At 45.9% G+C, this 15180-nt stretch overlaps 2 protein-coding genes across 2 annotated transcripts; one reads left to right on the top strand and one right to left on the bottom strand.

Moving 5' to 3' along the window:
* The first annotated feature begins 3292 nt into the window (after positions 1–3292).
* LOC100839547 lies at positions 3293–5368 on the top strand. The gene has a single exon (XM_003576143.4). The coding sequence runs from the start codon at positions 3368–3370 to the stop codon at positions 5156–5158; it is 1791 nt and encodes a 596-aa protein (XP_003576191.1). The 5' UTR covers positions 3293–3367; the 3' UTR covers positions 5159–5368.
* Positions 5369–6385: 1017 nt separating this feature from the next.
* LOC100842583 (protein yippee-like At4g27745) lies at positions 6386–8032 on the bottom strand. Its single transcript, XM_003576328.4, has 3 exons — positions 7879–8032; positions 7474–7630; positions 6386–6881 (listed from the first exon to the last, which is right to left on the bottom strand). Exons 2-3 carry the CDS (start codon positions 7567–7569, stop codon positions 6654–6656), a joined length of 324 nt encoding a protein of 107 aa, XP_003576376.1. The 5' UTR covers positions 7570–7630; positions 7879–8032; the 3' UTR covers positions 6386–6653.
* Positions 8033–15180: the final 7148 nt, after the last annotated feature.

Raw genomic sequence — 15180 nt, 5'->3', positions numbered from 1 at the left:
AGGAAAAAGTGCAGATGCACCGTCTAGCCATTAGGTAAAAACCATATATTCGAAACAATGCCGAGACAGGAAAACCCGTCCAGATCGAACACGAGAACACGCTTCCTTAAAAAAAAAAATGCAAGGCCCACGAGGTTTTGGATCGATGCCGAGCGAGAGAGTTGCGTATGGACATTGACGCGCTCTGACCAAGCGGCACCGGCTCCAAGGAGCAAGTCAGATCTGAGCTCGTTGGCCTTGAACGGACGCGCGCATGGGCCAAGTGCCGGTGGAGACACGGGGTACAGAGCAACTCCGCGGCTCCGGGAACGGCTCAAACTATAAGTCGGCATGTCCATATTGGCCGGAGAAAAAAGGACGTGGAGAGAGATAGCAACAGCCGAGAAACAAAATCGTGGACTTGAATTCGGTTCTCGCCCACTTCGCGGTTCACACCCCCCCAAAGCATGGAGCTCGTGTACACGCTGTTTCCTGTCTTATCCTCATGCTTCTTCACCCATCCCCCTTGCGTCAACGAAGACTGAAGGCTGAAGCGTGCAGAAAAGCAGTAGGAGTAGGAGTAAATGCTGTGTTACCGGGAACTAGTAACAGTAAAAAATATACTATCCTGTAACTGCCGCAAAGAGATTGGTCTCAAAGAACAACTTGGTGAATACGCACAGACTATGATTTTTATGATGCTTCAGAGATATAAACCCTAGTGACTCAATAAGCTTGTCGGAAATATTCCGACGAGGAGTAACATCTCGTAAATAAATCACCCCTTGTCGCTTCGTCTCGTATTAGTTTCTTTAGCTGGTTTTGGAGAAAGGGGGTTTCTCCCAACCTGACCGGGGGCACCCTCCGGGCGACGTGAGCGAACGACAAGTCTTATGTTTTGGAAAGAATGCAAGAAGGTCTCTTGGAAGGTGGGTTGTGACTTTTTTTGCTAGATCAAAGTTTAAAATGCAACATCGTTTGAATCGATCATCCAAATCACTCTCCACTTTTACCTTTGACTTTCTCGTGACCAAAGCTTCAAAATTAGACCTTATTGACGGCTTTCCTTCTTTAGAAAAAGGGATTTAGAATGGCAAATTGGCCCCCTCGCCACAACATCGAGGAAACGATGTTTTATTTGCTCATCGATTGCCAGTTTAATTGTGCGAAAAATCTAGACCCCTCGTTGCAACTAGCTAGATCAATCGGTGTTTGCTCATGGGTCTTGACATTTGGCACTATTGACCAGAGCGTAGGGAAAAACCTTGGAAAAGAATGCTCGCCACTGTGCCAGAAAATCGGCAGCCAAAGTGGCATCTTCTGTAACCATGCATCCTCGTCCTCTAAAACTTGGAAATAACGCAAGCAAACGGTTTTTTTTTCAGAATAAATTGATTTGGCCAGGCGGTGTGATGTCGATCATCAAAGGAGAAGCTACAACTTGAAATGCAGAGGCCATGCATGGTGCTTCCTCCTTTCGAAAATGAACAGCTTAATTAAAATGCAGCTAGAGCAATCTAATTGCTCTGGTCTCGGGTTAATTCGGATCAAGTACCATAGATCTCATCCCATACCTACATGTACTCTGTTCTTCTCTACAGTATTAGTTTTGCTCTGTACTCTTTGGTTGATTCTTTTTTTTTTTGAGGGGCTGTTTGGTCGGTTTTCTAAACCCTTCTTTGGCAAATTAGATGCTACAGCTGTTTGCCAAAATATACCGTCCAGACCTGATCAATGTATGGCATCAGAGATCATACTACATGCATCTCACCTCTCAGCTGAATATCGTTCCTTGGCAGCCCGTCAAAAAAAAAAACGTTCCTTAGCCGCCATTATAATATAATTCACACGAGATCGCATAATTAAGCCGATCGATCAGATCTCAGAACAACCGAACATGTTTCGTTATAATAATGCTCACGACATAAATACTCGTCTACAGCTAATATCATGATCTCCATCCATCCGTCGGTTGTTCATCGGACACACACAAATCACATAGCAGCTCATATATGCATGCTCGGTATTACCTAGACCATGGCTTGCGCTAGCAGCTGTCTCTATCCCACCCATGACAGCAATCAAGAACCGGCACGCATATGCACCCTTTCAAACTCCCAAGTCAGCGGGGATCAAGTTGTCCAGACAGAAACCCCAGTTGGAATATATCGAATCACTCCATCATGCGAGGCACACGGAGCATAAACTAGGATAGGGAAACCCTAATCGTATCTCGAATTTCATTCTCGATCTCCCTCACTAGTCTATTCCCCAAATTCGTTGGAGCGTGCTGCTTTCATGGCTTAAACTAATCGTATCGATCCGTGCTTACATTACAAGTTACTGTACTTCTTTGGCTTAATTATTAGCTGTGCCACGCATTGGTTGATGGCTAGATAGTTTTTCGTCGCATGTGTATCTTGCACTGAGATATTTTAACTGCATGTTACAGTAATTTTAGGAACGCGGGAATCTTGCACAAAGCATGATGCGTTGTTTATATATGTTTACGTACAACACCAAGAAATCTAAGCTTGCATGTGTTTTATATATTTCCGAGAAAATTGCATTGCTCTTAATTCGAGACAATATAGTTCTGTGTTTTGTTCGTCGCCATAACGCCATCTGGATGGAGTGGGAAAACAGTGATGACACGCCTTTTTTTTTTGTGACAGCAAGATGACACGCCTTGTTAATTACTCCTTTGTGGCAACTGTACGTTCATTCCCATGGCTCTCTGTCCTCCGAGATTCAAAAGTGATGATTCTGCATCAAATGAAATAAAATGCCTGCAGGCTTTGGACTTGAGGGATTGGTCGAGGGCAAGAGTGATTGATGCGACGGGAATGCATGTGGTGTCATTTGGTATAGTATATATATTGGATCTTCAAATTAAAGTCATTCGGCACCTTAGAAGATGCATGTGAGATTGTACAAATAGTCAAAACGAAGTTTTGAGCTGGTCAGGAAGGGAGATAGATTAGTACATACTCCTTAGCTGCCACTGATCCCCTAAACAATCCCAAGCACGCACCTCTCTCCGTCTTAGAATATCTGCCATCATATCTCCGGCGATTAATCAACATGTACAGAAGGTCTAAAATTGCACTAGCATCCAATCAAATCTCCCCAACGTGACAAAAAAGTCCACTTCCAGCTAAACATCGTCATCTGCGATCTCCACAGAAAGAAAATTCAATCTTTTAGCCGCCCGATCTGTCACAGCTGTCTGTCCAAGTCCACGCATTGCGTTGCAGAAACACTTACTAGTCCACACACGCCGTCACTTCTCTATAAGTAGCAAAGCTCTGGTGCTGACTGTATCCATCTCCAGTTCTCCACTATATCCCTACACAAAGTGATCGAGGGAGGGGAGACCGAAGACGAAATGGCCGGCAGCGGCGGCGAGAAGAAGGGGGCGGCGTCGGCGATGTGCACGCCGGCGTTCGCGTTGCGGGTGATGCGGAGCCGGTGGTACGTGGTGTTCGCGTCCATGGTGGTGATGGCTGCATCGGGCTCCACCTACATCTTCGCGCTCTACTCCAAGGAGCTCCGCTCCGTGCTGGGCTACAACCAGCAGACGCTCAACACGCTGGGCTTCTTCAAGGACCTGGGCACCAACGTGGGCATCGTCTCCGGCCTCGTCCAGCAGGTCGCCCCCACGTGGGCCGTTCTCCTCATCGGTGCCGCCATGAACCTGGGCGGCTACCTGATGGTGTACCTGGCCCTGACGGAGCGCACGGCGGCGCCGCCCGTGTGGCTCATGTGCATCTACATGTGCGTGGGCGCCAACGCGCTCACCTTCTCCAACACCGGCGCGCTCGTCGCCTGCGTCAAGAACTTCCCCGAGAGCCGCGGCATCGTCATCGGCCTCCTCAAGGGCTTTGTCGGGCTCAGCGGCGCCATCTACACGCAGCTCTACCTCGCCATCTACGGCGATGACGCCAAGTCGCTCGTGCTCCTCATCGCATGGCTCCCGGCCGCCGTGTACATCTTCTTCGTGCACACCATCAGGGTCTTGCCGTACCGGAGGCGTGCCGATGGGGAGGAGCCCAACAGCAAGCCCTTCTTCTGCTTCCTCTACATCTCCATCGCGCTCGCCACGTATCTCCTGGTCATGATCGTCGTGCAGAAGCAGGTGCCAAAGTTCTCCCATGCCGCTTACGGCATCGGCGCCGCCGTGCTGCTCCTCATCCTCTTCTTGCCCCTCGGGGTCGTCATCAAGGAGGAGTACAAGGCCGTGTCCCAGCTCGAGGAGGCCCTCCAGCATCCTCCCACCATCGCCGTCCAAGAACCTTCTAAAGAAGACGATGAGCCGGCGTGTGGCATGGGAGGATGCCTCACCAACATGTTCAAGCCGCCGGCGCTGGGGGAGGACTACTCCATCATGCAGGCGCTGGTGAGCGTGGAGATGCTGGTGCTGTTCGTGGTGTCGGTGTTCGGCATCGGCGGCACGCTGACGGCGATCGACAACATGGCCCAGATCGGGCAGTCGCTGGGCTACCCGGCCAAGAGCATCAACACCTTCGTCTCCCTCATCAGCATCTGGAACTACGCGGGACGCGTCGGCGCCGGTTACATGTCGGAGTTCTTCCTGGCACGGTACAGGTTCCCGCGCCCGCTGGCGCTCACCGCCGTGCTCCTCGTCTCCTGCGTCGGCCACCTCCTCATCGCCTTCGGCGTGCCGCAGTCGCTCTACGCCGCGTCGGTCATCATCGGGTTCTGCTTTGGCGCGCAGTGGCCGCTGCTCTTCTCCATCATCTCCGAGGTGTTTGGCCTCAAGTACTACTCCACGCTCTTCAACTTCGGCTCCGCCGCCAGCCCCATCGGCGCCTACGTGCTCAACGTTCTCATCGCGGGCCGCATGTACGACGCCGAGGCGGCAAGGCAGCACGGCGGCCATGCCGCCGTCGGGGACAAGGTCTGCAAGGGGGTGAATTGCTTCAAGCACGCTTTCCTCATCATCACCGGCGTCACGCTTGCCGGCGCTCTCGTGTCGCTGATCTTGGTCTGGAGGACGAGGAGCTTCTACAAGGGAGACATCTATGCCAAGTTCAAGGTCGCGCCGGCCACGGTGGTCGACGCGAGCGACAACGAGATGGTGGAGGGTACAGGGGAGGAGGTGAGCCAGGGCAAGAAGAAGAAAGAGGAGGAGGTTCATGAAGAGGAGCTCAAGTGATGATGTCTAACTCATACTACTAGTTTTCAAATGTTTAGAGAAGATGGAGAGTGGATGAATTTCTGCTCTCTGCGTGAACCTTCACTGCTTGTGGTCGTTTCTGATGTTAATTTTCTAATGTTATACTCATTCCCTGCTGATTGTATGTCTAAATTGGTATGTATGATCAGGCATGTGACCAAAAATTGCAGCAACAGTTGTCTCGGTGTCTGTTGTGCTCAAAAAGGTCTGGGCCTGATGGTCACCTTGACCTCTCTTTATTAAGAAAACTGCAGAAATGTTGGGCATCCCAACAAACCTGCATTCTTCTTCGATCTCAGAATCTTGTTATCTGGAATCTGGAAGAGTGAATTCCATCTTCCATTCAGGTGTTACTTTCTGATGTGAGACAGCAGATAGCGAGCGACCGCGGAGCATCATCTAAATAACCAGCTTCTGGTCAGCAAGCACATTCGATCACAACCAAAATGACTCCAGATGAATTTGGTACATTTATCGGTAACCTCGACAGACTGGAGGCCTGAAAAATAGACAAGCCGAAGAGACAACCACAGAGTCATAGATTAAGATGCAAACTTTAACTTCAGAAAACAGAGAATCACCCAAACTAAGAATTTTCGAAGCTAAATCTCAATGAAACCTGATCAAAATGGTTTTAAGCCAAACAAATAAAACTGGGCCCTTCTGCAATGCCTCACCACATGTCATCCCAAACTGTGCGTGCAGGACAAATCCTAAATCCAGCAAAAAAATAAAATGAAAAATGACACAAATAAGTTGCTTCGCTAACTGGTCAACTTTTAGACAAGATTATAACGTATGTAGAACCAGTTTGTACCCTAATGTGACCATCAACTACAGAAACAAATATAGCACTGGAAGAAACAGGGAACAGAAGAAAAAAAAATACCAGTGTGTCTGCTAATTATTCTACTTTTATGAAGAAAAATACTCGTATATCATATGCAGACCCAATTTGTTGCCTTTAATCACTAACTATGAAAAATTATACAACAAGGAACAGATAACAATATGTCTTTCTTATACACATGTTCTGTGCTCACATACAATTCATATATTTAGTTCAACCTCGATCCCAGCCATCTTAGTTTCCAGGAACCATAGCTATTTCATATTTTCAGTGTGTCTCAACAAGACTAACAATATTCATAGCTGCTGTTTATTTCCAGCCAAAATCCTTGGAGAAAATTCTCATGCAGGAAAAGATTATAAACAATCTGTCAAGACCCATCAAATTATGCATATTGGATATCATGGTTTCAGAACAGATAACCACAAGGCGTATGTTATTCACTGAAACGGACAGGCGTGCACTTACAGATGACACTGACAAGAACTTGAAGCCTTGAGATTGGATTTGGAACCCTTGGATGACTATATTTACAAAGACGTAACGAACCAAAACAAACTTGTGACCATGTAACAATGAATGTGTAATCTTCAGCAGAAAGATTGACATGTCTAATCTTCAATACTACCAGTTCTCTTTGACAATCTTTGACTTCTCGAATATGAACTTCCCTTCCTTGTACTTCTGTGTCTCCTCGTATGCTCTCTCATATTTCCAGCCCAGCACCTCACGGCACTCACTACAGTAGATATCAGCCACCGTGTGTAGCCCCGTCATAAGCTGCCTATCCTCTTTCGCCCCCACAACTACATTCATGGCATGAGAGAACAGAAAGGCACGGCCATTCCTCCCCTAAAATGACCAAAACGACAAACCAGAGAAGGCATCATCCTCCAAGCACTAGCAGAAGGCGCAAATCACACATCACCATAATAAATTTCAGTTACTGTACTTTGGATCATCAGTTATGATTGCATTTTCAGTTAGACCACATTTTAGCATTGTAAATTTCACTAAAGATGGTTTGTTCATAATGCAATCTCGTCTGTTAAGTTTGGGTATCACTGTGAAGTTAAATGAAAAGTTTTTTTCGAAAAGGGGGGAAATGAGATGTTAAATGAGAAGTACTTGTGGTAAGTATTGTACATACATCTCCTAAAAAATTCATCTTTGCTTAATGGAAGTGGTATTATTTTCAAGTTATAACTTGTACCCACAAAATTATATGAATGAATAATTGACTACAAACCTTGCCAGCTTCTAAATTTTCTTCCTCCAACTGTACCAACAGTCAGAAGTTGGCTAGCACAGAGATCCAACAAGAAGTTTGTACAATAAAAAAAAATGGTTGATTCTTAGCACAAGCAAAAGTTCCTAAGCTAGCCACAGCTCCTACAGCAGAACAAAAGACTCAAGGAGAAGACAAGGCTGCTGGGCTGTCGACCTGAAAGGCCTTGGAGACGACGTCGTCGTGAAGGCAGACGTGGTTCCGGCAGTTGCAGCAGCTGTACACCCGCGGCCCCACCAGCTCAGCCGCCATGGACGGACAACTCCCACGAAAACCTTCAGCGCAAACCCTTTAGCAGCTCGCCCGACCAACCCTGCAGACAGTAGCACACCATCAAGATCCACATCAAGAAACATCGGCATCAGTTCAGCTCAATCACGCATCGTTCAGAGGCAGCAATCTACTAAGATTGGGGAATTAGGATTGCTTCAAGAATTCAAGAAAGAGGGGGAGGGGAGGGGTCGTCCAACAACCCTTGGCTCCCGAATCGGGACAAGGGGAAGGAAGAAAGATTCAGAGGCTGGTGATTACACACAGCGGCGATGGAATCCAAATACTGACCGATCGGAGCGGAAGGGGGAGAAGCGCGGAGAACGGAATACCGGAGAGCAGGCAGACCAGGAGATAGAAGGATTTTGCAGACTAGAACAACCCCGTGGAAACAACCCTTCTTCTTCTTCTTTTTTTTCTTTTTTTGCTGTAAAAAAAACCTTCTTCTTTTTTTGAGCGGTTATGACATCAGCGAGAGGCCCATGTAAACAAACAAAAAAAGTCTGGATACATCACTCTGGCCCAACAAAACAACAGACGGAAAAAGCAAATCAGCTAGCCCGACTACAGCCCAAGTGAGAATAAATAGATGCGTGTTTTTCTTCACGAGAATATGGAACAACCGTCGAAATTGAGGGAAACCATTGGTAAGGAATGCCTCTCACTTGCTTCAACCGTGGTCGCGGGCTAGGTTTCGATAGATCTCACTATCCGTAAACGACGGCTTGCGAAGATCAGGCTAGCTGCTTGGTGCTTGCCTAGGCTTCAAGCCTTCAAAATTTATTGGCTGGAGCAATTCTTTTCTTTTCAAAATAAAATTACAATACTACCAATGGGTTATTCAAATCGTATTCAAATTTTCGTCTTCTGCCATTCGATAAGAAATCACGGGATCCCCGAAAAAAAAAAAGGATAATAAATCACGGCTGTGGTTGATAGTTTTTTTTTTTTGAGGAGATATTTTGCAATACGCTACTCATACATCTTTGCAGGCTACCCCCATGCACTCATTTCTCCAAAATCTTATCCGAATGATAGATACAATAATACAATCTTGGAAATTGGAATACAGGTTCTCGAATACAGAGTGATATGCTGTCTAGGATTCACTCGCTCACACGTACTGGTGAGACAAAATAGTGACGCTGCAACAACTCCTCTGGTTGACCTCGTTGCAACCTGCACATGCCTGTACACGTGCATGAACAGCAGCACTTACAAATTAGTAGTTCGGAGTACAATCGAATCATAGCCGTACGTGCGCGCATACAGTATTGTGTATTTGGTTCGCCATTATTACTCCGCCGTATTTGGTAGGTGGCATCTTTCCAAGTTGGGCCGCAGGAATGGCGTGCGAGAATACGACGCCCGTGTGCATAATTAACCACAGGCAGCAGAGTACATGCGTGCAATTAACAATCTCCATTAATTCACTTCATGATGATCGACCCGGCATCTGTTCATGGTGAATAGGATAACGCCAAACTAATTAAGGCAGACAAGAAAAGAGAACGTGATACTGAATAATCAGACAAGCGCGAAGCGTGGCGCCTTTATAAGCTAACACGATCTACCCCTGTCTTCGTAGCCACTCGTTTACGTGGGGCCATCAAATTAATTTACTTTGTGTTATATTTGAGAGAGTTAATTAACAGAAAATGCACTGCTTGTGTCAGGTCACCTTTTTGCATGTTACCTTTTCCGTGTTAGTCAATTTTTTATCTTTCTTCTCTCTCTTTTGTGTCAGTCACTCACGGTCTCACATAAAGATCAAGCCTTTTTTTCTCTAATATATATGTTTCTTTTGTACAATAATTTTAGAGGGCCACTTATATCTTTTGTATTAATTTGATTAGTTGGTACGTATCACAGTACGACAGGTATAAGTACACTACACAATGGTACATAAACAATTTTTAGTACAAATTCTACGAAATGTATTGTCGTGTATGATAATAAAAATCAGCCATTGTTTAATTCAAAACTACGGTACATGTTAAATGTACACAAAGACACATCAAAATAAGTACATCACTATCATGGTAATTAAAATTAGTACATCATGTTAGTACCTTGTACCTCATCATTTTAATTACATAAATCCGCCATTGTCAATCTGAAGTGTACATCGTACCTCGTCCGCAACGAAAGTTAGTACATGTTAGTACCTTATACCTCGTCATTTAATTTACATAAATCAGTCTACATTTACATAAATCAGTCATTGTAGACTGTACCTAGTACCTCATCCGCAACGAAAGTTAGTACATCAGGTTAGTACCTTGTACCTCGCCGTTTAATTTACATTGTTGTTGTTCTTGACAACAATTAGAATAAGGGGTGCCAATGCTTGATGGCACAAGCACGGGAATAAAGGTAGGGCGTGTACGCCGGCCTTATAGCGAAGGTCGCCGTACACTTGGACAAATTGACACGTCGATATTTTTTGAATAGGTTCAGTCGACCCTGCGGATGCGACTTAATCCTATGTTAGGAAAAGCTTCGAGGGGGTTGTTAGCCTAGGGCTTGGGCCGAGCGGATCTTCCCAAGACACCTTTCGGCGAGAGGTTCGTCGAGGTCGCCTCGTACTTGGACCGAACGCGTCTTTCCAAGTATCGAGGCTAGGCTACTCTCGGAACTCTAACCCAACCCCTTCTCCTCCGAGCCCGAGCCAACCAAGGGTAGCTCGAAGACTCGAAACTAGAGTCCCCTAGAAGGCTTCCTCGAGGCCGATCGACTTCGAGTCGAGAGCGGCGCGCGAGAGCAAACCTTAGAGGGAGCACTCTAGCCCTCTCCCCTTGAGTTTATTCAAGTGAGAGTGAATGATACATGCCCCCATGGGGGGTATTTATAGCCTAGGGGTCCATGACAAATGACCATGGCTACCCTTCAGGGAGAGAGGAAAGTGGGGGCAAAATGGTAACCGTAGCTCCTTTGGTTCCGTAGCTTTTGTGTGCACCATGTGAGAAAAGTAGGGCTTGGTCCATGGTCCACCATAGACTAAGGGCCCCCTCCTCTCACCTTTCTTGTCCCACTCTAGCTCATTTAACCTTTTGACCATGGCATGAGAGGCTTGACTCGTTGAGTCGTCTTCCTTTGCCACGTAGGATTGACCGCGCCACGTAGGCGTCTTTGACTTGTGCTTGTGAAATGTTGACTTGGTCGTCGCCACGTAGGATTTACGGCCCGGCCCATTTAAGGATTTTATTTTACTACAACATAAATCAACCATTGTATACCTAAAATGTAGTCAGTACCTAGTACCTCATCCGCAACGAAAGTTAGTACATCACGTTAGTACCTTGTACCTCGTCGTTTAATTTACATAAATCAGCCATTGTCTATCTAAAATGCAGACGTTACCTAGTACCTCATCCGCAACGAAAGTTAGTACATCATGTTAGTACCTTGTACCTCGTCGTTTAATTTACATAAAACAACCATTGTATATCTAAAATGTAGACAGTACCTAGTACCTCCTCACGTTAGTACCTTGTACGTCGTTGTTTAATTCACATAAATCAGCCATTGTCTATCTAAAATGCAGACATTACCTAGTATCTCATCCGCAACGAAATTAGTACATCATGTTAGTATCTTGTACCTCATCGTTTAATTTACATAAAACCAGTCATTATCTATTACTATCTATTAAATTGGAGTTGGTGGTGATGGTACGGTCGTGGTCGTAGGTTAACTTCGTTAAAATTACAACCAATATGCCACTGTTCGTTATTTTTTTTTCTTCCAGTTAAAATTACAACCAATATGCCACTGCCCGTTATTTTTTTTTCCTCCAATTTTTTTCACGATTTTTCCTACTTCATCTTACAACCGACGCCACCACACCCACATGCCGACCTCGACAGCGTCATGATTTTATTGACCCGTAGCAACGCGCGGGCACACCTGCTAGTCTATCTAAAATGTAGACAAAACCTAATATCTCATCCACAACGAAAGTAAGTAAATCATGCCATCATCTCAATAGTAAGTGTCTCATCCGGTAGTACATCTTAGTACATCACACACAAATCTGGATACATGTGAAGTACATTAGGTTAGATGACAAATGGTGGCCCAGTCCACGGCCGGCTGCGGTGGCGGAGGACGAGACGGTGCAGCTACGGGGGTGGAGGCAGAGGCCGAGACGGCGGCCCGAAGCGGTGGCGGCGGCGGAGGCCGGGTCGCACGGGGGCGGAGGCGGACGCCGAGACCGCGGAGGGGGGGGGGGGGGCGGCGGAGGCCGAGACGGTGGCGCACGGGGCGGCCCTGGTCGGCGGCGGAGGCCTGGCGCCTTGGCTGGATCTTGCGGGACCTCATGGCGCAGGGCCGGTGGGGCGAAGCCACGGGCTGCCTCGGCCGTTTCCTTCTCCGCCTTCTCCTCATCGGAGTCCGCCGCCAGGGAGAGCAACCTTGGCATCTGGAGCCATGTGAGGGAGGAGGAGAGGGGTGGGAGAGGAAAGGATGAGAGAGAGAAAGAAAAGGAAGGAGAGAGGTGGGATCTGGAACACGCGCCGGAGATAAAGGTTGAGAGAGAGGAGAGATGAGCCACTGCTAATCACATCGTCCAGAGATTAAGAAAAAGAAGCACCGGGAGGTTTGGCTGGCGCCTAAGAGCATGTACAATGCAAGGTGCTACGACAGGTGCTTACGAAAATAAACCAATCACTTTTTTAAGCACCAGTGCTTATTTGTATAGAGGAGGTGCCAAGTTAGGCATCCGCTTAGTTTAAATAAGCATCAGTGCTTAACAAAAACCGGTTAATTTTTCTAACCACCCACCTAAGCATCTTGCATTGTACATGCTCTAATAAGACCAAGAAGAGCTAGCGTGCGTGCGGCGGCGGTTTGTCTGTTGGCACGGTCCGTTTTGACGCTCAGCTGCCAGGATCAAACAGGCACCGTGCATGCAATGTCTGAACTGTTTTTTTTTTCGAGGACAAATGTCTGAACTGTTATCTTCCTACAACTGTTCTTATGGCTTCGTCTTACGTTGTGAAGCTCTTCGTTGGTGCAGCATTGTTGTGCTTGAGCTGAACATGAGTAGGGTTAAATTGGAATAACCAAAACAAAAGGCACAACACATGGAGTATCTAAGACGTGCCTGCCAAAAAACACCATACTCCTATCATTGTACTGCATGCTATAGCTTTAGCCTACAGAAGTTAATTGCAATTTTCACTCCTCAGGACTGATTATTGACAGAGAGTGAATACGGCGCCCGTACGTACGACGTAGCCGGTAGGCCATCAAATTAGCTAGCTAGCTAGTACAGAGATGGTTGGTGCTACCTCAAGTCTAGTGGCCGGACGCGGCACATACATATGCTCCTTATGTTCCATATTTATTAATATAAATGATTTAAATTTTTCTAGATATGAATGTATTTATGTACTTTAGTACATGTAATAAAAAAACACTTAATAATATGGGACGACCGAAGGAGCATATGTTTTCTGCCTGAACTCTGTCATTTTCTGTCTGAACTCCCAGATCTTGAAGCCATGCTGAAATGGGGGGTTACGCTTGCGCCTAGCTAGAGCTTTGTTCTGTTTTTTCTATCCGAAATGGTTTCGCGCGCCATGCCTAGGGAAACAGGCCAGAGAAAAGAACGGGCGAATCGAAATGATTTGAGTAACCAATAACCATATCAAATCCATTCTCAGTTATCGGAAAAAGATATCAAATCCATTTCCTGTCACACACGTACTACGTACTACCATGCGTGTTAAGTACAAGCCCAGACCGGCCGGCCCTGACTTTGTCGCAACAGATTCCTACATTAGAAATAGCAAATCCTTTCTTCCTTTCCAGCTGGGAAACACTTCCACCCGTGCTTTAATCATGTGATGATCGTACGCGCGTCCTCAAACAAAACCATCAGTGCGTGCGGGTATTAATTAATTATTTTCTCCCCATTTTCTGTCGTCTAGTTAGGCATATATTATCTGATTGGCATCGTGTGGTGCTAGCTAACTCGTGTGCAAGAATATGATAATGACAAGGAGGAGATGGGAATATATACGATATCTGCAAATGGCACATCGTGTTAGAATATTGGGTGATCTTTCCGATATTCATACAAGATATATTGTATCGCTGACTCGAGAGAGGAGAGAGCTAAGAAGGGATGGGCAACGAGCCTAGCTCTGTGATCTACCAACCGCAGGGCAGGGGATTGGACAAAATTCGAAATACTCCTCTGACTGACTGAATGCTCGCCAATAAAAACATCTGAACCGTCTACGTGTACACAACGCATTGCACACAACGAAAAAAAAAAGAAAGGAAGGAAGAAAAAGATACACTAGCTACCGATTAGTAGCTCCGCCGTCACTCTCTCCGGGCCTGATTGCTGAAACGTCGTCGTACGCCGGAACGGAACGGGATGGGACGGAGTCGGGACAAAAGGGTTTTTTCCCTTCCTTGTGGTTGATCAATCGCCGGCTGATAATTGATGAGCAGTGCTGCTTTGGGACGTACTACGTGTGCTAAAGCTGCCGACTCTGAAAGGCAAATGGTTCACCACACCGCCTGTTAGAACATGTACTGTCCGTGCACCATGATTGATTTGAAGCTAAGCTGTTGGAAACAATCAAAACTACTCACCAAACTGGAGTCCCTCTCTTATATCCTGCTGCTCTCATGCGTTGGTACACGTAGGATAATGCTGACTTAACAGGAGAAAATTAACAAGATCCGGGGACATAATGCGGGTCGTATTTAATTCGTTAAGCTAAACCTTGAGCCAAAAAACTTCACTGCACAAACTCCTGTTCCGTGTTGGAGATCTATATAACTAACATGATTGCTGGACATTTCCTTCATGAGTTTTTCTTTTCTTTGACAGCGATTCATTAACGAAATTAACCGAGACAAAAGTTCAGCTTCAGTCGTGGCATGACATTCTAATCCTGTGTTTTTCATCCTGCTTTGTTTTGGGCGTTGGTGGCGGAAGTCGGAATCGCTAGCTCTGCAGAAGCGTTTGTGTAATGACGACGTCTTCTTTGTACAACCTCGATGATCGACAGCTTTCTTTCATCAACATGCATGGAGTGGGTATGGGTAATTAGGTCGGCCGTGTCTTGTGTGTGAGGTTTCTTAATTGTGCCATGAACGTTTGTTATGGTTTTCGTCCGGCTTTCTGTTTAGTTAACTAGGCAATTTTCTTTTTTATTAATGGATTGAGTTCAAACTGGTTCGAGAAAAAAAACATGTGAACCAAACGAGTTGTAATCAATCAAAACTACCATAACGTACATAAGTTTACCATCTAGGCTGAGGTTTGTCACTGAACTGAACGATGATAATCCAGATTTTTCAACCAACTTTTGGCTATTTTTTAGTTTGACTAACCAATTTTTTTTTCTTCCACGTGTAATTTTCACAGTGGCTTATAAAATAAATTCATCACATATCACAATTCAGTAACTCCAAACTGAGCCTTCATTTTGTTGGTCCGCCTGTTGTACACAAGACTAGCACATTATGGTGTACCATCAATTTTGAAAGTCAAAATTATGTATGATGGGTTGAATTGGACCGGCAACATTAAACAAACAAACTTATGTACATATTATTATTATTTTT

The sequence above is a fragment of the Brachypodium distachyon genome, chromosome 4 (assembly GCF_000005505.3).
Source record: "Brachypodium distachyon strain Bd21 chromosome 4, Brachypodium_distachyon_v3.0, whole genome shotgun sequence".
Taxonomy (NCBI): domain Eukaryota; kingdom Viridiplantae; phylum Streptophyta; class Magnoliopsida; order Poales; family Poaceae; genus Brachypodium; species Brachypodium distachyon.
This window is presented reverse-complemented; position numbering and strand designations above follow the sequence as displayed.

Bases quoted from the DNA above. Each gene is read 5' to 3' on its own strand.
- LOC100839547 (XM_003576143.4), top strand. From the start codon at position 3,368: ATGGCCGGCAGCGGCGGCGAGAAGAAGGGGGCGGCGTCGGCGATGTGC.
- LOC100842583 (XM_003576328.4), bottom strand. From the start codon at position 7,569: ATGGCGGCTGAGCTGGTGGGGCCGCGGGTGTACAGCTGCTGCAACTGC. The intron at 6,882-7,473 runs GTCGACAGCCCA...TGGTCATTTTAG, and splicing joins TCGTCTCCAAGGCCTTTCAG to GGGAGGAATGGCCGTGCCTT.